The 20,415-nt window shown below is 41.0% G+C and overlaps 1 protein-coding gene across 6 annotated transcripts in view; it reads left to right on the top strand.

The window, feature by feature from the left end:
* LOC148351264 (uncharacterized) overlaps nt 1-19,473 on the top strand; it is a 53,191-nt gene extending 33,718 nt beyond the window's left edge. The window contains exons 4-6 of one of the 6 annotated variants that reach the window (XR_015852903.1): nt 10,748-11,096; nt 18,049-18,214; nt 18,325-18,464. Coding sequence is in view for 4 of the 6 variants with exons in the window: in XM_088354790.1 (XP_088210916.1) it covers nt 18,049-18,149 (101 nt within the window). In the remaining 2 variants the exon portion in view is untranslated. Of the gene's footprint in view, nt 1-10,532; nt 10,677-10,747; nt 11,161-18,048; nt 18,267-18,324; nt 18,465-18,485 lie in introns of those variants that run through there. The other 5 variants (XR_015852902.1, XM_088354791.1, XM_088354790.1 and 2 more) reach the window with 5 other exon arrangements.
* Nucleotides 19,474-20,415: the final 942 nt, after the last annotated feature.

The following is a 20,415-nucleotide window of genomic DNA, read 5'->3' as shown; positions in this document are numbered from 1 at the left end:
AGGCAGATCCGGCAGATGTTGTTTTGGTCTCGCGGTTCGAGTTTTCATCTACATGCTGATCTCGAGTTGTGTAGTGAAAAGTCCGTCTCTTTTTAGAGAACCAGCTTTTTCAGATTCAGGTATACTTTATTGTCATTCTTGTACACGTGTATACGGAACGAAATGTCCATACATCTGACCCGTACAGTTTCTCATTCTCTCAAACGGCTCACTTGCTTTGATGCAGTACATTACGAATGATGATGTTGTATAATGAAGTTAAGAAAAAAAGAAGTATAAAAGGAGAAAATGAAAAAAAGACTGGTTTGTGATTATCCCTTTAATCAGTATATTACCAACAATAATTTGATGCAGAAAATGAATTAATAATTTGATGATTAAAACTGAATGAATATGTAGATTTTAGTATATTATTTGTCACCGATTTTCTATTTCAACCTCGATAACACTAAATTTTGGGGACCCATCTATCTCTGTTGGGACCCATAGATTTTTGAGCACACGAGTCCGGGACCCATCATTTTTCAGAGGTAAAATGAACACTGTTAGTTACCTATCACACCTTCGTTTGGGTAACTTGTTTCTGTGATGAGTACATTTTGAAATGGTCACCATATTTTGAATCGTGAGAGTTTAAACTTTTCAATGATATGTGACATATTTCTGTGACTTGTGAAATCTTAGACACGTATCTGTTCTCAACAGTCCGTTGAGAGTAAAGCCTTGTTTCATGAGCTTATTATTTCAATGATTTATGTCTCCTTTACCTATTCTTTAGAAATGAATGCTCCTCAAGATTATTCATATATTAAAGTGTAATTATTTACTACTTGATATGATCTCTAGACTTCTTAATGGATCCATTCATTCCATTGGTATTCAGGCTCTACATTGTTTACATGGTGTTTGAAGTTTTGGAGAAGTCCTTGAATGTTATCAGTACTTGCTAGACCCAGTCTAGACTGAGTGGTGTTGTAAAGTATGGATGTTTGCATGTTGCATGTTTTTCATAGCCTGTCTTCCTGGTATAAAACAGATTGCCAGCGATTTTGTGGATGCATTTACAAAGCTATACTACTTTGTTCTCGTCTCACATTTCCAGCATATTCTGTTTAAAACTTCATTGAAAGCCTCTAGGCGGCGCGGCAGCTGTGGTTAGTGCGTCCGCGGCGCAGTTCTGAGGTCATGGGATCAAATCCAGCTACCAGCATTCCTGTGCGGAGTTTGCACGTTCTCCCTGTCCCTGCGTGGGTTTCCCCCGGGTACTCCGGTTTCCTCCCACATTCCAAAAACGTGTGTCAGGTTAATTGGCCGGTCCAAATTGTCCCTAGATGTGAATGAACGAGTGAGTTGTCTGTCTTTGTGTGCCCTGTGACTGCCTGGCAACTGGTTCAGGGTGTCTCCAGCCCACTGCCCGAAGATAACTGGGATGGTCTTTAGCACCCTTGCGAACCGAACTCTGTAAAGCTGTGCAGATAATGGATGGATGAAAGCCTCTACGGAATTTCTCAACTCCAGCCTTTTATCCATCTCTTGACCTGGATTTTAAATGAGCGTGCATAGAAAAAAAAGTAACTCCCTACACAACCCCGAATGAACAGATTTGTGTCATCTTGATGCTCTGATATGTATATACTTTTGAAGCCAATTTTTCGTCTGATTGTGCTATTTTTGCAATTTGTCATGGGAAAAAAAATATTCCTCAAAAATTTTGAGGTATGTGTACATATGAAAATGTGCTTTCATTTGTTCTTTACAGGATTTATTTTAAATCAGAAGGTGATTCAACTGGATTTTGCAATATATACAGTTAGATTTAAGCTGTTAGCAAATTATCATAAATTTATATGTGGATTTCATTTTATTTTTTCTTATCACGTATTTGTATTGTGAGTTAGTGACTGGACCTTTTTTTTTAATATTGTTTTGTCGATTGAATCGATGATGTCCCTACTCGATTTATTTTAAACCAAATGTGATTTAATCTTGTTAAATAACTTATTTAAATATTAATTGCTACTGAAATATAAAAGTATTATGTTGATTTGAGGTTTTCTTCTTTTTAACAAATCAATATATTTCCTGGCATTTACAGGCCCACTTTTCCCCCCAAACGTATCTACTTTCGCAGACCACAATGGATTCTTACATTTTTTTTGTGGTGGTGGTGTCATCCTTCTGAGACAAGAATACCATGAGACATTGGTATACAGTTCCCACAGACATGATTTAAGTTTTTCCCTGACTACTGAATTCAAGAGCATCAAGTTTGGCCATTTCATGGGAATTAATGAATGCTAGGGGAAAGCATGCCATCAGTGTTAAAAAAATAGTAGATCAACATCTTCCAGGTCATGGACAAAGTCGTGAAGCTCGTATATCTATTTCTGATATTTGTTAACACATCATCCAGGGAATTGAAGTTAACATATTGTTTTCAGTTGTTTGTAAATTAGAACAATCAACATGCTGTCAAAAGAAGCTGCTTTTTCAAATGTAAAAACTCAATACAGCACTTCCTTGCTATAACACGGTTCACCATTCAACTGTTTCGCCACTTTGTGGAATTTCATCGTGGATTCTGGTCCTTATCTCAAATGGCTAAACACTTCTAATAAGAGTAGGTATTTGTAAAATAAATAAATGTTTACAGATGCAGTAATTGTATTTGTTGCTTGGGCCTGAACAATTTTTGGTTTCAATGTGCAACAAACTATATAATTGTGTAATAATTGTTAATAAAAAGTAAAAGAGGTCTACTTTGCGGATTTTGCCTTTTTTTTTTCTTTTTTGCTTAACCCCTGGAATAAGCAAGTTTTTTTTTAATGTATTTTTTTTTTAATTCAGGCACAACACACACAAATAACAGCATCAATTATTAATTAACAAAAGAAAACAGGCTAATTAGGAGTAGACCAAAGCCGAAGCTTTGAAGTGTCTACCCCACTTTTTTGTCTTTGCGGGGTAAACATTCTATATCGAAACAAACTACAGATGCTGCCCTACTTACGAATGAGGTTCCTAAGTTGAATCTGTTCTTAAGTTGCTTCAGTGCTGTATCCTGTATGGAATGTATGTTTAAGGCTTGTATAAGTAACCTGTATTGTTTTAAAACTGAAAAATAAACGTTTAATAAAACAATCTCTTAATGTTACAATGCAGGCTGAATGATAAAGCATAGTACTGAGAAACCTACACATTAGGTGTTGACATTCTGTGGTCTGTGAAGCCCTTTGAGACTCCTTGTGATTAAGGGTGTCACAAACTTTACTATATAGATGAAGATAAATAAAGTCAAGTTTAACTTACTTCTGAAAGAGGTAGGCGACTTCCTCCTCCGTGGTAAAAAGTGGACGAAAAAAAGCGATCCAACCCAATTCCTGATTCCCAAACGCATCAAGCTTTCTTATTGCAGTTTAATTTCAAAAGAAACTGCTCACCGCTTCTCGAATGGATGCACGAGATATTAAACAATAAAAACGTCAAAGTTCTTAACGTGCTAGAGATACAGTGCAGTGTGTGTACACACAAACCAGGAAGTAGAAGCTGCATTTCTTCTTCGGTGGATGCTGGGTGACCTCTCACAGTGCCACGCGGCAGAAAGAAGCACTACAGCACTGTCCTATACTCAGATAAAGGTGCACACAATACAAAATCTAACTTACAGTAATGTCCGGATATTTTTCGAAAAAATGGTCATATGTACCGTTGTTTGTTACTCGAATGTTTGTATGTAGGGGACCGTCTGTATATACTTGAAGGCATATAGCACACATTTGTATGTGTGTTTTTTTTTTTTTTTGTTATTTGACAACCACAGATTCTTTTTATTCTTTAATATTGTAGAATATTCTGTTTTCTGCACTATTTTCTTATTTGCCCACAAAACTTCCATATTTGAATAAAGAAAAGGAAATAAATGTAATTTATTTAAATCCCATTCATCAATTAATCGAAAAAGAAATAATAGTCAGATTCATCAATTACTAAAATCATTGTTTGTTGCAGCCCCAGTCTAATAATAATAATAATAATAATAATTTCCTTGTATTGTCATTCTGTGTAACAATGTACACAGAACGAAATGTCGATTGCACCTTGACCCGTTGTAGCGAGCCGATGCAGCCGCAGCCAACAGAGGGCGCCGCCGACCACTTTTTAAGTCTTAGGAATGACTCGGCCGGGGCGCGTACCACCGACCTCCCAGTCTCAAAGCGGGCGCCTTACCATCTAGGCTACTGAGCTGGTATAATCATACACACTCTACCTTGAATGACAGCCATTGAAACCCACCACAACTCGGGGGTTATGTACAAACAACCAAAAAACAACGAGTGTTATTCGCATCATTTAAACAGAGGGTGATTGTTTTTGTTTTTTTATTCTTCCCTGGCAGAAGAAATTTGCGAAACTCTTGCTTGAAGGGACATGTATTATTTAGCACTTCCTAGTGTTAAAAATATACTATAATAATATATTGTTTCAAAAAAACTTTAACTGCCTGAATAAATAAACGTATGGTTAGCCACATGGGCATATTACAGGTACTCTTTTTTTGTCTCAAAGATCACCCCCGCCATCTCTTATTGGCAGCTGCATCAAGAATATGGAAATGATATGAAACACATTGTGTGCGGTAAACTTAAGGAGCCTAAAATGAAAAGTCAAGGATGTTATTGAAACTAAAATAACTGACCTGCTCTGTTCAACACAACTGGAACCACTGGAAGCTGTAAACAACGCCCGGCCATCGATGTTCCTGCTTGGTCTAATCCTCTTTTACCTGAAGCTCCTCTTTGAACTTTGCTTTCCCACTTGAACTCATTGTCTCTGCACTCAAAGTACATGCTTTATTGCCACTAAGTTAAATCCAGATATTTTGCTTCTACTCTGCTGGAGCAGAACAGCAGGTAGTCCGGACAGACACGAGTGGACAATGGAATGTCGGTCGGGAGCGGTGCTGTTCTGCAAAGAATAAAACGCAATAATTAAGCAGACTGATGACCAGAAATCTGATCAATTGCCTGGACAAAGCATCAAGCCAGTATAGGATGGAAAACAGAAAAAACAAGTATTGACCACAAAAATCCCCATAAACCACAGAGAGCTAGAACCTGTCAACAAATCTAAAAATATTGGAGCCGTCATATCAGAAAAGGAATCAGAACCAGAAACCATGACCGGGATAGCTCAAACCTGAGTCGCACTTGCCAGACATAAACCCATGTAGAGGGACCAAAACATAATTGAAATCAAAGATCAGAGTCATGCTGGTTACTTCAATTTTTTCTCTACGCATGAGAGACAGCAGAAAACAACAAATGCAAGACGAAGTAGTTTTGGTTATATGTTCGCCATTGCATTCCCGAAAAGTGAGATAAAACCAGGTAAAAGTCCTTATAGTAGTTAGGAAGGGATGCATTTCTCATTGTGCCTCATTCGCAATTTGGTGAACACTTGAGCAAAGATGGTCTCGAAACGACTGGAGTCTGGAGTGGGGAAAAGAAAATGCAAGAAGAAATGAGATTAACCTCGTGCGTCGCTTGCTGGTAGACAATGTAAAAACAAAAGCTTGTTATTGTACCGTATTTTTACACCCATTTGGTGCATTGTTTTAAAGGGCGCACTCTCATTGGTTCAAATTCTTTTTCTTTTGTCGGCTCGTATGATGCACTGGCCTACTGGATGCAACTGCTCTGGCGCACTAGCCTATTAGACGCGAGTCTCACGTGGCCGCCTTTTATACCAAAACAAGTGTGCCTATTAAAAAAAAAAAATATAATAATAGTCAACGGGAACAGTTTGATTGTGGTGTAATCAAATATTAATCACAAAGCAAAACACCAAAATACAACAAATTTGTTAAAAAAAAAAAAAAGCCCAAACATTTTGTAATCACATTTTTTTAAACATAGCCCTCAAGCTCAGATAGTGGATGGTAGTGTTTGGCAGATAGTGAAAATTATCACTAGGAGGCGTGCTTTTACTGTCAGTGTCCGACTGTGAGTGAAAGTTTTGGATCGATAGGGTGAGTACAAATTAATTTGTTGTCTATGTAAAATACAATTTTAAGAGCACTAAATTATTAACACAAATCACATACAAAGCATGTTAACACAATATTTTACGAAGACAACAAATTAAAACATCCTCACCTTATTAATCCAAAATAAACAAAAGAAAATTACTTGTTTAATTATTGTGTTTGTTTACAGTCAAGTCAACTCAAGTCATGTTTATTTGTATAGCCCTTAATCACAAAGACTCTCAAAGGGCTGCACAGATCAAAGACTATTGCAAACTACAGACTATTATGTTGGCTGCGGCTGCATCGGCTCGCTACAACGGGTCAGGTGTATCGACATTTCGTTCTGTGTACATTGTTACAAAGAATGACAATACAAAGGAAATTATTATTATTATTATTATGACACCATCTCCTCATCTAAAACCTACATGAGGGCAAATAATATATGTATAATGCAAATAGTCCTACTTATTCTGCCCCTTCAAATTCACTTGCGATTGCTTTTAAGTCACTGATACATTTGGTTTTGATCAAATAGTTGATGTGCCCACTCATAAAGATGGGAACACTCTAGATCAGGGGTGGCGAACACGCGGCTCTAGAGCCAATCAGAATGCGGCTCTGCCTCATCATATTTTCTATATACTGTGGCTCTTTGCCTCGTTTCATGTTTAGTTTATTCCCCCCTCTTAAAAAACCATAGAATCCATCAGAGTTAATAAAAATAATAAATACAATTTTGAAATTAATTTGGCAGATTTGTTGTTTTTATGCTGCTCCGGACACATAACTGACTGTCAATCATCTGCGTAGGTTACCTCTAATGCCGAGAAATTAAATAAACTTTTCATGAGTGTGCAGATTGTTACCCTCAGGGTCAAAATGGTAAAATGTAAAGCGAAAAGGAAATAGTGTTATGTTATGTGTGTTATAATAATACGTTTTTAATTGTGTGTGTTTGTGTGTGTCTGTCTGTCATGGCAGGTCAGTGCGTGGTGTGGTTCATTGACTCTCACAGTTAAAAATGTCATCTCTTTGTGTCAAATGTGTTCGCCACCCCTGCTCTTGATCTTGTTCTGACCCGGGGAGTAGTAGCCTCAAATGTTACAGTGTTACTGTATCCTAATGCCATCTCTGATCACTATTTTGTTAAGTGTGAGGTGCTGTTTAATGTTTACTGTGATAAGGAAAATTTAGGCTTTAGTAGTTGCAATATCTGCCCTGCAGCTGAATTAGCTTTAAAAAAACTATTACCTACGGTAACTGCGGCCTTCCCTTTGTACACTGGGTCTGTTGACTCACTTACTAACAACTTCAATACTGCTTTGGTTAATGTTCTTGATTCTGTGGCTCCCCTAAGGCATACATTTCGACATAAGAAGCATACACTTTGGTTTACTGAGAAACCAGGTAACTCAAACATGAAACTTGAACGAAAATGGCGAACTATGAAATGAAATGTTCTGATTTATATAGCGCTTTTCAAGTCAATGACTTCCCAAAGCGCTTTACAGTGTGTTTCACATTTCCCAATAGCGGCCTTGTATTGCAGCCATGTAAGACGCTAACCTGCTTATTGGGGGTATTAGGGGTTCAGTGTCTTACCCAAAGACACTTTGACATGTAACACAGTCCCTTGATCCCAAGACGAGCGCTCTACCTCCTGAGCTACTGCCGCCCCCAGCATTGTTTTTCTCTAAGATTGTTGTTAAACATAAAAATAATTGGAATTTTTTGTTAGACACAATGGCGAAATTTACCAGACAACAACTTAACCCAAATAGTTCTACTTATTCTGCTAATGACTTTATGTAATTTTTTAATAAAAAGATTAAACTCATCAGGAATCAAATCTTAAATGAACGCTCTGCAACCTCGTCCTACCTCAAAGATGCGGGGGGGTATGGTAAGGACCGTTCGGCGGTTGTTCAGAAACATTCTCCAGTTTCAATGATTTGTCCCTTGATAGTCTTACACAGATGGTCAGTAGGGCCAAACAAACTACCGTTTTTTCCGCACTATAAGGCGCACCGGGTTATAGGGCGCACCCCGAAAAAATAGTTTTTGGTCCAATTTTTTACATAGATAAGACGCACCGGATTATAAGGCGCTACAATGGGAACGTGGACAAAACAGTCAGATAGTTAAGTCCAACTTATTACCCCCTTAACATTCCCAAAGCTTGCAAAGACGCAAATACGTGTCGAGAACACGTGCGGATGCGGTGTCCGTACGATGTCACTCAAATGCATCGTTCCATCATTCGGAAGGTTAAAGTCTTGGGATTCAAGAAATGCCAACCATTCCTGAGTTTCTATTTTCTTTTCCGCTCACAACTTTACTGTGCATATGACAATAAACACTTGGAATTGAGTTTAATTTAAAAATAGACACTCCATTCCATCCATTATCTGCACCGCTTATCACAGAAACATCGAGTTCAGTCTGAAACAAGATAAGATACAGGGACAATATAAAACCCGAAGTAGCTCACCGAAGTCGTTGTGTTCATAATAATGTGCAGCCAATGTCCTCTTATATCCATGAGGGTAGTAAATCCAGGAGAATAAAATAATTTCAAATACAGAATAGAAAAAAATGCTTTCTCTATGCCGTCAGCCACGTGCCATAAACATTCATCTTTTTTGGCCAATTGCAGGCTTTGTGTTGCCGTTTAAGCCAATGCCAGCCTGTAAATGATAAAAAGGATCCGCCTCTTGACCTCCGAATAACTTTAGCCAATAGTGATCAATTCAAATGATGATTGACACATTGGTTAGCCAATGAAACGCAGGTAAATAAATCCCAGCATACACCGTTGTTTTGGCCAATTGCAGGCTTTGTGTTGCCGTTTAAGCCAATGCCAGCCTGTAAATGATAAAAAGGATCCGCCCCTTGACCTCCGAATAACTTTAGCCATTAGTGATCAATTCAAATGATGATTGACACATTGGTTAGCCAATGAAACGCCGGTAAATAAATCCAAGCATACACCGCGTACTACTTGGCGTTCGGGGGAAAATCGAGTCGGCGGCTGCAAGTTAGTTGGAAAACTTTGCAATTTTAAAATTGATCCATAAATAAGGTGCACTGTATTATAAGGCGCATGGTCAGCTTTTGAAAAAAAAAGGCTTTTAGGTGCGCCTTATAGTGCGGAAAATACGGTACTTGCCTGCTTGATCAGTTTCCAGCTTCACTGGTGAAGGATCTGTTTGGAATCTTAGAACCATCAGTTTTAAATATTATTAATATACCGCTATTAATCAATATATCGGGTATTGTTCCTGTAGCCTTCAGGTCTGCCGTCATTAAACCCACGCTTAAGTGACTTAACCTTGACCCAGAAAGCCTAGTTATAATTATAGGCCAGTGTCAAATCTGCCATTTTTTGCAAAATTACTTGAAAAGGTTTGTTACACAGCAGCTGAATGACTTCGTGTCAGAAAATAACCTCTATGAAACTGTCCAGTCAGCATTTAGAGCAAATCACTCTACTGAGACAGCTGTGGCTTAAGTAACCAATAATCTCCTTTTAGCAATAGATTCCGGTGCCTCATCAATGTTACTGCGGCTGGATCTCAGTGCTACCTTTGATACTGTCGACCACAACATATTAGTTGTTCGTCTGGAATGCATTCGTATCTCAGGAACTGTGCTCTCGTGGTTTAGGTCCTACCTGTCAGACAGGATGCAATGTGTTAATTATGGCAATCTGACCTCTAAACACTCTAATGTCCCCTGTGGCGTTCCACAGGGCTCTGTACTTGGCCCCCTTCTTTTTAGTATTTAGATGCTTCCCCTTGGTGACATTATCCGCAAGTATATTAGTTTCCATTGCTATGCAGATGACACTCAACTGTAGTGCCACTGAGACAACTGGACAGTTCAGTTGTAGAAATCTGGAGGCTTGCTTTACTGAGATTCAAAGATGGATGTCACTTAATTTTTTGCGCCTTAACCCAGAAAAAACTGAAATGTTGATTATTGGTCCAGCTCAGTGTCGTGAGTTGTTTTCAAACACTGCCCTGAACCTAGACAAATGTAATGTCACCCATAGTGATTCGGTCAAAAATCTAGGTGTTATATTTTATCCTAATCTGTCGTTTCAGTCACACGTGAAAAATATTACTAAAATAGCTTTCTACCAGCTCCGTAATATTGCGAAGATTCGTTTGATGCTGTCCCAATCAGATGCAGAGGTTTTAGTTCATGCGTTTATTACTTTTTGGCTTGATTACTGTAATGTATTGCTTTCTGGTCTCCCAATGTCTCGCATCAAAAGTTTGCAGCTGGTTCAGAATGCGAGTGCGAGACAAAAAAGTTTGAGCATATTACTCCTGTATTGGACAATTTACACTGGCTCCCAGCCCACTTAAGATGTGACTTTAAGGTTCTCTTATTAACATACAAATGTTTGCATGGACTTGCACCCTCTTATTTATCTGATTTGATTTCCCCCTATGTTCCTATGTTCGGAAAATGCCGGTGTACTTGTGACTCCGAGAGCCAAGAAGTCTGCAGGCTCAAGAGCGTTCTCCATCCGGGCCCCGGTGCTATCGAATGCTCTGCCTCTGGAGATAAGATCTGAAACCTCAATGGAAGTTTCAAAATCTAGACTTAAGACCCTTTTCTTTTCAAAAGTGTATGATTGATGCCCACCTCATATTTTGTATTGTCCTGTCTTTTTCCGACTGCCTGCCTGGTGGTGATACGAGGAAGAAAGACGATTTGAGATGAGTCAGCAGACCAGCGTCTGACCTGAAGCATGCAATGCCTGCATTGTCCAGCTGGCAGAGATGTGAAGCCGTCATGGACTTTCTGGACTAGTTTACAGGCTGAGGGCATCGTTGCTGTCATACACTTTCCGGACAATTTTCAACATGTTACCTAGTGTTCTCTTTTATTGATGTTTACTATTGTTTGTGTACTGTAACTCAATGCTAAATCTATTCCACCCTGGTCATCCTGGAAGCGGGATTACCACTTGTGAGGCCCCTTCTCAAGGTTTCTTTTTTCCTCACGCTGAGGTTTTGAGTTTTTCCTTGCCCGCATGTTGGTTTAAGATCAGGTAATGGTGTAATTGTAATCCTGTGCAGTCCTTTTGAGACATTTTTGTGATTAAGGGCTATATAAATAAATGTGACTTGACTTGACTTGACATATTATCAACATAAAATATAGGTTATTCATATGCTATAGAGTAGAAGTGTGTTTTAAGCTTAGATTTAAAAATTTCCACTGAGGTTGCAGATCGAATCTCAGGGGGAAGAGCATTCCGCAGCACCGGGGCCCGGATGGAGAACGCTCTTGAACCTGCGGATCTCTTCTTGGCTCTTGGGATCACTAGTAGACCAGCGTTTTCAGAGCGAAGGCTCCGGACCGGAACATAAGAGGAAATTAAATCTGAAAGACATGAGGGAGCAAGTCCATGCATGATTTTGTATAATACCAACAGAACCTTAAAATCAAATCTTAAGCTAACAGGGAGCCAATGCAAGTTAGCTAAAATCGGGGTAATGTGATCAAACTTTCTTGTCTTAGTTAAAAGCCTCGCTGCAGCATTTTGTACCAGCTGAAGGCTCTTGATTTTGGACTTTGGGAGACCGGAGAGTAGTGCAAGACGGGAAGTAACAAAGGCGTGAATTATAATCTCTGCATCTGACTGAGACAGCATAGGACATTTGTTTAGCAAGTTTAACAATGTTGCAAAGATGGAAGAAAGCTATTCTAGTAATATTCTTCATGTGTGTTTGAAGGGACAGATTGGGGTCAAATATGACACCTACATTTTTGACTGAGTCACTCTGGGTGATATTACATTTGTCAATGTTCAGAGCAGTTTTTGAGAACAAGTCACAGCATTTAGATGGACCTAAAACTAACATTACGGTATTTTCAGAGTTAAGGCACAAGAAGTTGAGTGGCATCCATTCTTTTATCTCAGTGAGGCAGGTCTCCAAATTTCCACAGTATAGAGTGGCAGATTCCTCCATCGGAAGATATAGTTGAGTGTCATCTACGTAGCAATGGAAACTGATATTATACTTGTGAATAATATCACCTAATGGAAACATGTAAATGCTGAAAAGAAGGGGGCCAAGTACTGAACCCTGCGAAACACCACAGATAACCCTAAAGGGCTCAGATGTCATTTCACCATATTTAACACAGTGCGTCCTATTGAGAGGTAGGATCTGAACCATAAGACGATGGTTCCTTAGGGGCCGGTCACACAGACATTTGCGGCTGAATCACGGCCAGAAATTTCTGCCTTCGAGGCGGACGCCATTGGACGCATTAAGATCGGCATTCAGACGAGATACAGCGGTGCTCAACACGCAGTCGGAAATTCGCGCGCAGGTGGCAGCGCGAAATTATTTAGCGCTGCTCAGATCTTCAGAGCGCGGGCACACAGTCTTTCACGAGCGAACTGAGGCTGAACCACGGCCAGAAATTTCTGGCCGTGAGGCAGATGCTGTCGAGCGCTGTTGGACGTTTTGAGACCGCCATATAGACGAGATAGAGCAGTGCTTTACTCGCGGTCGGAAATTTTCACGTGGTTGGCCGCGTTCAAAACTTTTCAGCTGCTCAAAAGTTTGAGCACGTGTTAAACCGCGTGCTTACACATGGGTAGGACGGGTAATTTCAGCAGGTAATCGTGGGTGGAGCATGGTAATAGCATGTTCTGCGCCTGTATCGCGGTGTTATTACGTGAAATTAGCGTGTTACGCGTGTGACAGTCAAACGCCTTTCTCCGCGTATAAACAGCGCGAATGCCGAGCACACGTCATTTGTGCTCGTGACGTCAAGGGGGTGAACATGGATCCCCGTCAGCGTAGTTTCTCTTCATTTCGAATAAATCTTTCGGTGCATTCGCAGCAAAACTCTAATTCTGGGACCTTAGCTTAGCCTTTTGGTTGAGAGTAAGAGTCTCGGCTCCTGAGATTTGTAGCGTATTATGAACTGATCGATAATGGGTAATGAATAAAGAAGATAGAACAATCACCCTAAAACGGGACACAAGAAAGTGGCCATGTCACTCGGGTCAGGGTGACACAACGCACTCTTTCATTCAATAGCACTGGTTTACCCTTGACGCATCACACAGGTGCACAGCCCATCCCTTAGAACGCGTTCTAACATCCCACTATCCTTTTACAACAAATAACAGCGGACTTAAAAGCCGCTGGAACTACACCTGGGTGTGGTGTCGTGTAATACACTCCCCTTCCTGCGGTGTCGCTATATACCAATGTGCAGCCCTGTACTTGTGCTTAAGAACTACCGAGGAAGAAGTTAAGTAAACACTCTATGAATGTACAGTCCGTGCCTGTCTCTGAATCCTACTACAACCCTACTACATACACAACATATTGGTGACGAGGATGACTTGGATCGGAATCTCACAACCTCCTGCTTTGCCTGAAACCCTGGGTGAGCCTACGATGTTGTACAAAACGTGGATTCAGATGTTCGAAAATTACCTGCTAGCATTGACTGCTAACGAAATGCCGGACAAACGAAAACGCGCACTACTGCTGCACTGTTTAGGCACAGAAGGGCAGAGAATTTTTCTTTCCCTTCCCGACACTGGCACTTCTTACAAATCTGCCTGTGATGCGCTAGAAACTTTCTTTGTACCGAAGATGAATGCCGTTGCTGAGCGTAGCAAGTTCCGTCAGCATGCTCAGAGACCGGGCGAGACCACTGCTCAGTTCATTGCCGCATTGAGGGAATTAATTGCGAACTGTGACTTTGGCACGTTTGCTGATGATATGAATAGGGATCAATTCATTGAGAAGACGTCCTCTTCGAGGATCAGAGAACGCTTGCTGTTGGAAACGGACTTAAAACTTGACAAAGCGATCGCTATTGCTACACAAATTGAATCTGCTATGTCAGAGCTAATGCTATTATTCCTGTGCACGTGCCCGACGTTCCTGTGAAGCTCATGCAACAAAGAGATGAAAGGAATCAGAGCAGTACGCATACACAGCGCTCGAGAGATAAAAGTAATCAACACAAAACCTGCTACTGTTGTGGCTCCAACTCTTATCTAGCAAATGACCCCAAATGCCCTGCTAAAAATGCAACCAATGTGAAAAAATTGGACATTTTAGTAAAGTGTGCCGCAGCGCAATTCCTACTCGATCAGTGAGAGAAGTTACTGTCCCAGACCTTACTGTGTGTCATGTAGCCCCTACAGCTGCAGTCCCAAAGCGCCTTACGTGTACAGTTGCTCTCCATGCGAATGATGAACAGTCAATTACTACTGACCTGCTTGTGGACACTGGTTCAGCAGTCTCAATTCTGCCAGAGAGAATTTACAGACAATCATTCATGCACGTGCCTCTCTCAAAGCCTATTGTACGCCTGGTGACCTACATGAAGAAGCCAATTCCAGTGTTGGGCTGTCTTCAACTTACTGCTACATAGTGCAACCAGAGTGCACATACTGACTTCTACATAGTTCCTGACGGTACTCCACTACTGGGAATGGACCTGTTCACTGCACTTCGCCTCCACATACAAGATGGGCAGATTACAACACCTGCTGCATCAGAGATGAGTCACTCTGTCAACACTACAAATGCTTTAGGCGTTGCTACAGGTTTTATACACAAAGTTAAAGTGCGTGCTGATGTCCCTCCAGAACAGCAAAAGCTACACAGACTTCAATATGCCGTGCGTGACAAGGTGTCGGAGGAGCTGACGAAACTGGAAACTGATGGCATCTTGGAGATGGTGGCTGCTGTGTCTCCTGATTTTGCTGCAGTCACTGCTGATGAGCCCTCCAGTGCGTGTGAGGAATGTCCAGTGCTACAGAAGGTGCGACACTACATGCAGAAGTGATGGCCTCGTACTGCAAAAGGCCTTGACCCCCTCATCGTGCCATACTTCCGTGTGCAAAATGAGCTTGCCTTGCAGAACAGTGTCATTGTGCGTGGCACTCATCGTGTTGTGATACCACAACAGCTACAGGAAAAAATTATCCAACTTGCTCATGCTACACACCAAGGGATCATCCGCACAAAACAAAGACTGAGAGACTTGTACTGGTGGCCTGGAATGGATTCTCACGTTGAGCTCGCCATCAAATCATGCACCACCTGCTTGCAGCATGACAAAACCGCAACCACACGTACTGCCCCATTACAGCCTGTGCCTACCCCAACTGCTGCCTGGGAAAAGGTTGCTGTGGACATTGTTGGTCCTATTCACTCTGCGCCTGCTGATTGCCGCTTCGCCATCACCCTCATTGACTATTACAGCCGATGGCCTGAGATTGCCTTCTGCTCAAATGTTACTTCTGCCTCTGTTATGACTTTTCTTTCCATTGTGTTTAGCAGAGAAGGTAATCCACAGGAAATTGTTACTGACAATGGCCCTCAGTTCGTGTCGACCGAGTTTGAAGAATTCCTTAGTGACAGGAACATCACACACCGTCGCAGCTCTGTGTACTACCCACAGGCCAACGGTGAAATTGAGCGTTTCAACAGAGTTTTCAAGGACTGTCTGCAAACAGCCAACATCGAAGGTAAACCACTGAAAGCCTTCTTCACTGAGTTTTTACAGACTTACAGAGCCACACCACATGCCGTGACTTCAGTATCCCCCTCTGAACTGTTGCATGGTAGACCACTGAATACAAAGCTTCACATCACAGGTCTTCACTCCATGCGTCCCACTGCTGACAAAGGCAACATGCTACAAAACATACAAAACAAACAACGGAAGTCAAAACGATACACCGACAAACGTCGCGGTGCAAAAACACCCAGCTTCTAGATTGGCTCTGCGGTTCGCATCCGCACCTGGAATCATTGCCAAAGGACACTCAAAGTTCACCAAGCCACTGACAGTGGTAGCCCAAAAGGGTCCAGCCACTTATCCGCTGTCTGATGGAAAGGTGTGGAATGCTTTCCACCTTGCCCATTCTTCCACCTGTGCTGCTGCTTCAGCGCCACAGCCTGCTGATGCTGATGCTTGCCTCTTGCCAAGCGACCAAGGTGCTGAGCCACCTGAACCTGAAACTGTGTCCTCACCACATCCCTCTCCGAGTGCACCGAGAATACGACATGCTCCCGCATGGCTTCAAGATTACGTGACTTAAAAAAAAAAGATACAGAAAAGATGTGGTGATGTTTTGAAAAAAAAAAGACATGATGAATGTTCATTGTTTAAAAAAATGTCATGTTTGTTTATGATGTGATCCTCATACAGTCTGCTTACATTTACAAGGTTCACAAACTTTTTGCTTACCGATATTGACAGTATAGTTCCTTACATTATTGCTTACCTTTGATAAATATTTACCTCTAATCTGGTAATGAATATTGAAATGTATGTTTTCTATAAGCTCATACTTACCGAAGAGTTATTGCGTATTTCAGATTAATGCTACGGTTTGTGTCCTATTCTAACAAAAAGGGAATATGTGGTGTCGTGTAATACACTCCCCTTCCTGCGGTGTCGCTATATACCAATGTGCAGCCTTGTACTTGTGCTTGAGAACTACCGAGGAAGAAGTTAAGTTAAACACTCTATGAATGTACCGTCCCTGCCTGTCTCTGAATCCTACTACAACCCTACTACATACACAACACTGGGGAAAGTGATATGTTTATAATATTTAAAACTGAAGGTCCAAGGACCCCAAAAAGACCTTTAATCAGCGAACCCGGAAGCGGGTCAAACAGGCAAGTAGTCGGTTTGGCCGTATTCACCACCTGTTTAAGATTATCGAGTGACAGATCACTAAATCGGGAAAAATTCCCTGGACAGCCATGTCTCGCATTTATAGATTTCCGCCCTTTTATGTGTGATGTATTAACACTGTCTTTGTATTTTTTTCCTGTATGCGTAGAAACTTCTTTTTAAACAAGACCATAAAGTCATGGGCTGAATGGGAAGAACCATCTGGGATAATCTGTTGCCTCGTTAGCGAAGCCGCAAACACCTTTGAAAAATAGGCTGATTTTGCAGAGGCTAGTGCTGCTTTATACTTTAAAAAGGTGGCACACCAGTGTTATGTAAATAAACAAATTGCTCTGAGAAAATCAAATTTTGTGGGTGTGTTGGGGTAGTGGGACTTGAACCATGAGTCATTTTTGCTTAGGGCACCTAAATGGCTAGCAACGGCCCAGAACACCTGGGTTGACTGGATGTTTCGGGGTCTCACAACAGACATCCTCGCCCAGAGGACCTAGTTGTGGTTGATCAAGTACCGGCTTGTGTCTTAAGCAACGTGTCGCTGATGTTCCTGATGGCTTGCCTCTTGTGCAGTCGGGTTACTTCCAGCATCTTGAGTGCCCCGATAAGAGACTGACCGGCAAATAATCTGCGCCCCTCCTCTATGTGATTGCACCAGCTTTGAAATTCGCCTGCCAGTTTCTCAGCTCCATTTCTTTCAAAAGTCACCTCCATCCTAACTCCCCATGGAACGGTCAATTCCAGCAAGGACCAATTGCCTTGTTGTTTCTAACACAAGGATTATGTCAGGCCTGAAGATGGTTGCCACCATGTTCTCTGGGAATTTGAGCTGTTTCTTTAGCTTGACTTTCAATTGCCAGTGCACCTACTTCACTACGGTGCTGTTGTTTTTTCTCCCCAGCTCTGACAAAGGCAATGGGCTGCTGTGCTGACTCTTGGTGTTTGCTAGTGGAAATCCCTGTGCTGATGGCTTCAGCAATCACTTGCAGCACTTGGTCACAACGGCATCGATAGCGTCCCTCTCCCAGTGCTCGGGTTTTTGCCTTAGCGAGCCGACCCCTTGGCAGAGTGGGCACATTGGGTTCTCAGCCAGGCCCCAGCAGTTAAGGTTGGATTGACTTGGTAAGACGTAGTAGACCGAATGGATGAGGAACTTCATCCGGTGTTTCTCAGATTGCCATAGTTCTGGTCACACCCCCTGCTGTCTCATTTTTTCTACTAAACTACTGTGGCACACCTTCTCCACTCCTGCCCGAATCTTTTTCTGGATAAGCAGCCGCTTTTCCTTCCCCTATGCCTTGTTGTAGGAAGGTCTTGGGATACTCCCAATTCCTGCTTGTCCGCGTGCCACTTCTCCCACCAGCTTACTGTGCTGCAGGCGAGACTCAGCCTGGTCAACTGTCTGTAGAGCGCACCACTTTCTGCCAGTATTCACCTGTATGTCCGCCAAGGAGACTCTGTTGACATCTACAGGTACATTTAATATTTTGTATTTGTTTGTCTATAAATACACCATTTGATCAAATGAGGTGTTTTTTGGCATGAAATATCCATCCATTAACTGCATCAATTGTCCTCATTAGGGTCGCAGAGGTGCTGAAGCCCATCCCAGCTAGCTTCGGGCAGTGGGACACCCTGAACTGGTCGCCAACCAGTCGCAGGGCACACGGACAGAACACTCACTTGCTCATTTACACCTATTTGGACCAACTAATTAACCTGACATGCATGTGTTTGGAACGAGGGAGGAAACCTGAGTGCCCAGAGGAAACCCACGCAAGCACCGGGAGAACATGCAACCTCCGCACAGGAAGGCTGGTAGCTGGATTGGATTCCTGACCTCAGAACTGTGTTGCGGACCTGCTAACCATTCAGCCGCCATCATGATATATATTGATAAATAAAAAGAATACTTGCTTTTATTTTTTTAAATTATTTATAGAAAAATGCACCCAACTTGTTGAGAACACTGGTGAGAAGAGTGGCACTAAATCAACACATTTTTATTAACAGTACATTTTATTATTTACCATTTTATACATATTTTATTTTGAACATTGGGCGAGCCAGGCTCAGAAGCCTGGGGAGCTGCACATGGCCTGCGGGCCGTAGTTTGCCACTTTTTTACATTATATTGTTATTGTGTGTGGTGGAATAAAGAACTTTAGCAAGTGTTGTACCGAAAAAAAAAACAATAGAAATAAGGCTTTTGAACATAAACCTGGCATCTAGTTTATGTTTATTTAACTTTTTTATTTCATTTGATGACTAGATTTTGCAAAAGTACTTTAGGGGGTGTTTTTTCTTACTGCTTGTGTAAATCTGTTATTTTCCTTCTTACAAACATCCTACTACCACAGCTGTAAATATGTTTAAAAAATAAAGATATTCACTTTAAATGTGTTATAATTCAAATTCAGGCATATTACAGATTAAATGTCGTATAGTTTTTTTTTGCCTTTTTGTAGTGTTAGGATTTATTTCATGTACTATGTGGTGGAAGAGAAAATACCCACAATGCACAGGAAAAAAATGTACGTTCCCTTTTCCCACAATACATTGCGGTTGTGTTTCGGGATATATTGAAGCGAAACGGCTATTTTAGCTCGGCTCACTAAAAAAAAGAGCCGGCTCTTTTACCTCCCAAACGGCAGTTCTGATTTTTTAAGTTTTTTTGCTGCCAATTATTCTGTGACTTTATGCAAGAAATGATTAATAATCAATGAAATAAAGCAAAAAAAAAAAAAAAAAAAAAAAAACAATTAAAAAAGAAGAAAAATGGAATAAGAAGAAAAAAGACTATCAGTATATCACTGATAATAATGTTTCAGCATAATCAAAATGAGTTAATAATAAAAAAATATATAAATTCTACTAAATGATACAGACTCGGCCCTACTTACGAACGGGATTCTGGCCGATCGTTCGTAAGTTGAATTTGTTCGTAAGTTGCTTCAGTGCTATATTTTGTATGTTTAAGGTTTATATAAGTATGTTTAAGGCTTTTATAAGTAACCTGTATTGTTTTGTTCAAAAACATAAACATTTCATAAAATAAAATTCATTAAGATGAATAAAACGATGGCCGAAAAAAATGGCTCGCCTCTTCCTTACACTTTACAACAACCATATTGAATGGATGTACGCGATATCAAACGATTAAAGTGTCAAAGTACTTAGCGTGCTAGAGATACAGTACACGTATTGTTTACTCACGAACTAAGAAGTAGAAGCTGGATTTCTTATCTAGGGTGGATGCTGGGTGACCTCTTACAGCGCCACAACATGCTGGGAGCGGCGGAAAGAAGAACTGGTAATGTCCTGTACTCGGATAAAGGTGCACATAATACAAAAAAAATCTAACTTACAGCATGCCCAGATATTTTTTGACATCCCGAAAATAATATTTGTATCTACCGTTTTATGTAAGTCGAATGGTCGTAAGCAGGGGAACATCTGTAATAACATTAAAAAAAAACTTGAACCTTTTTATTATAAACAACTTAAAATAAACGACACAAAATCCATGAAAAAACTGCATACGGGAATCGGAGAGGAGACGGACTCGCTAACACGAGGTGGTGTATACCTGGACACAAAGAAAAAGATTTCCATCTGCCGCAGGGATGTCGAACTTTTGGACTGGCGTGTGACGTCATCCACTCCGCTACAAG

Source organism: Urocampus carinirostris, chromosome 15 (genome assembly GCF_059441175.1).
Source record: "Urocampus carinirostris isolate Australia breed hairy pipefish chromosome 15, RoL_Ucar_1.0, whole genome shotgun sequence".
NCBI lineage: Eukaryota > Metazoa > Chordata > Actinopteri > Syngnathiformes > Syngnathidae > Urocampus > Urocampus carinirostris.
This window is presented reverse-complemented; position numbering and strand designations above follow the sequence as displayed.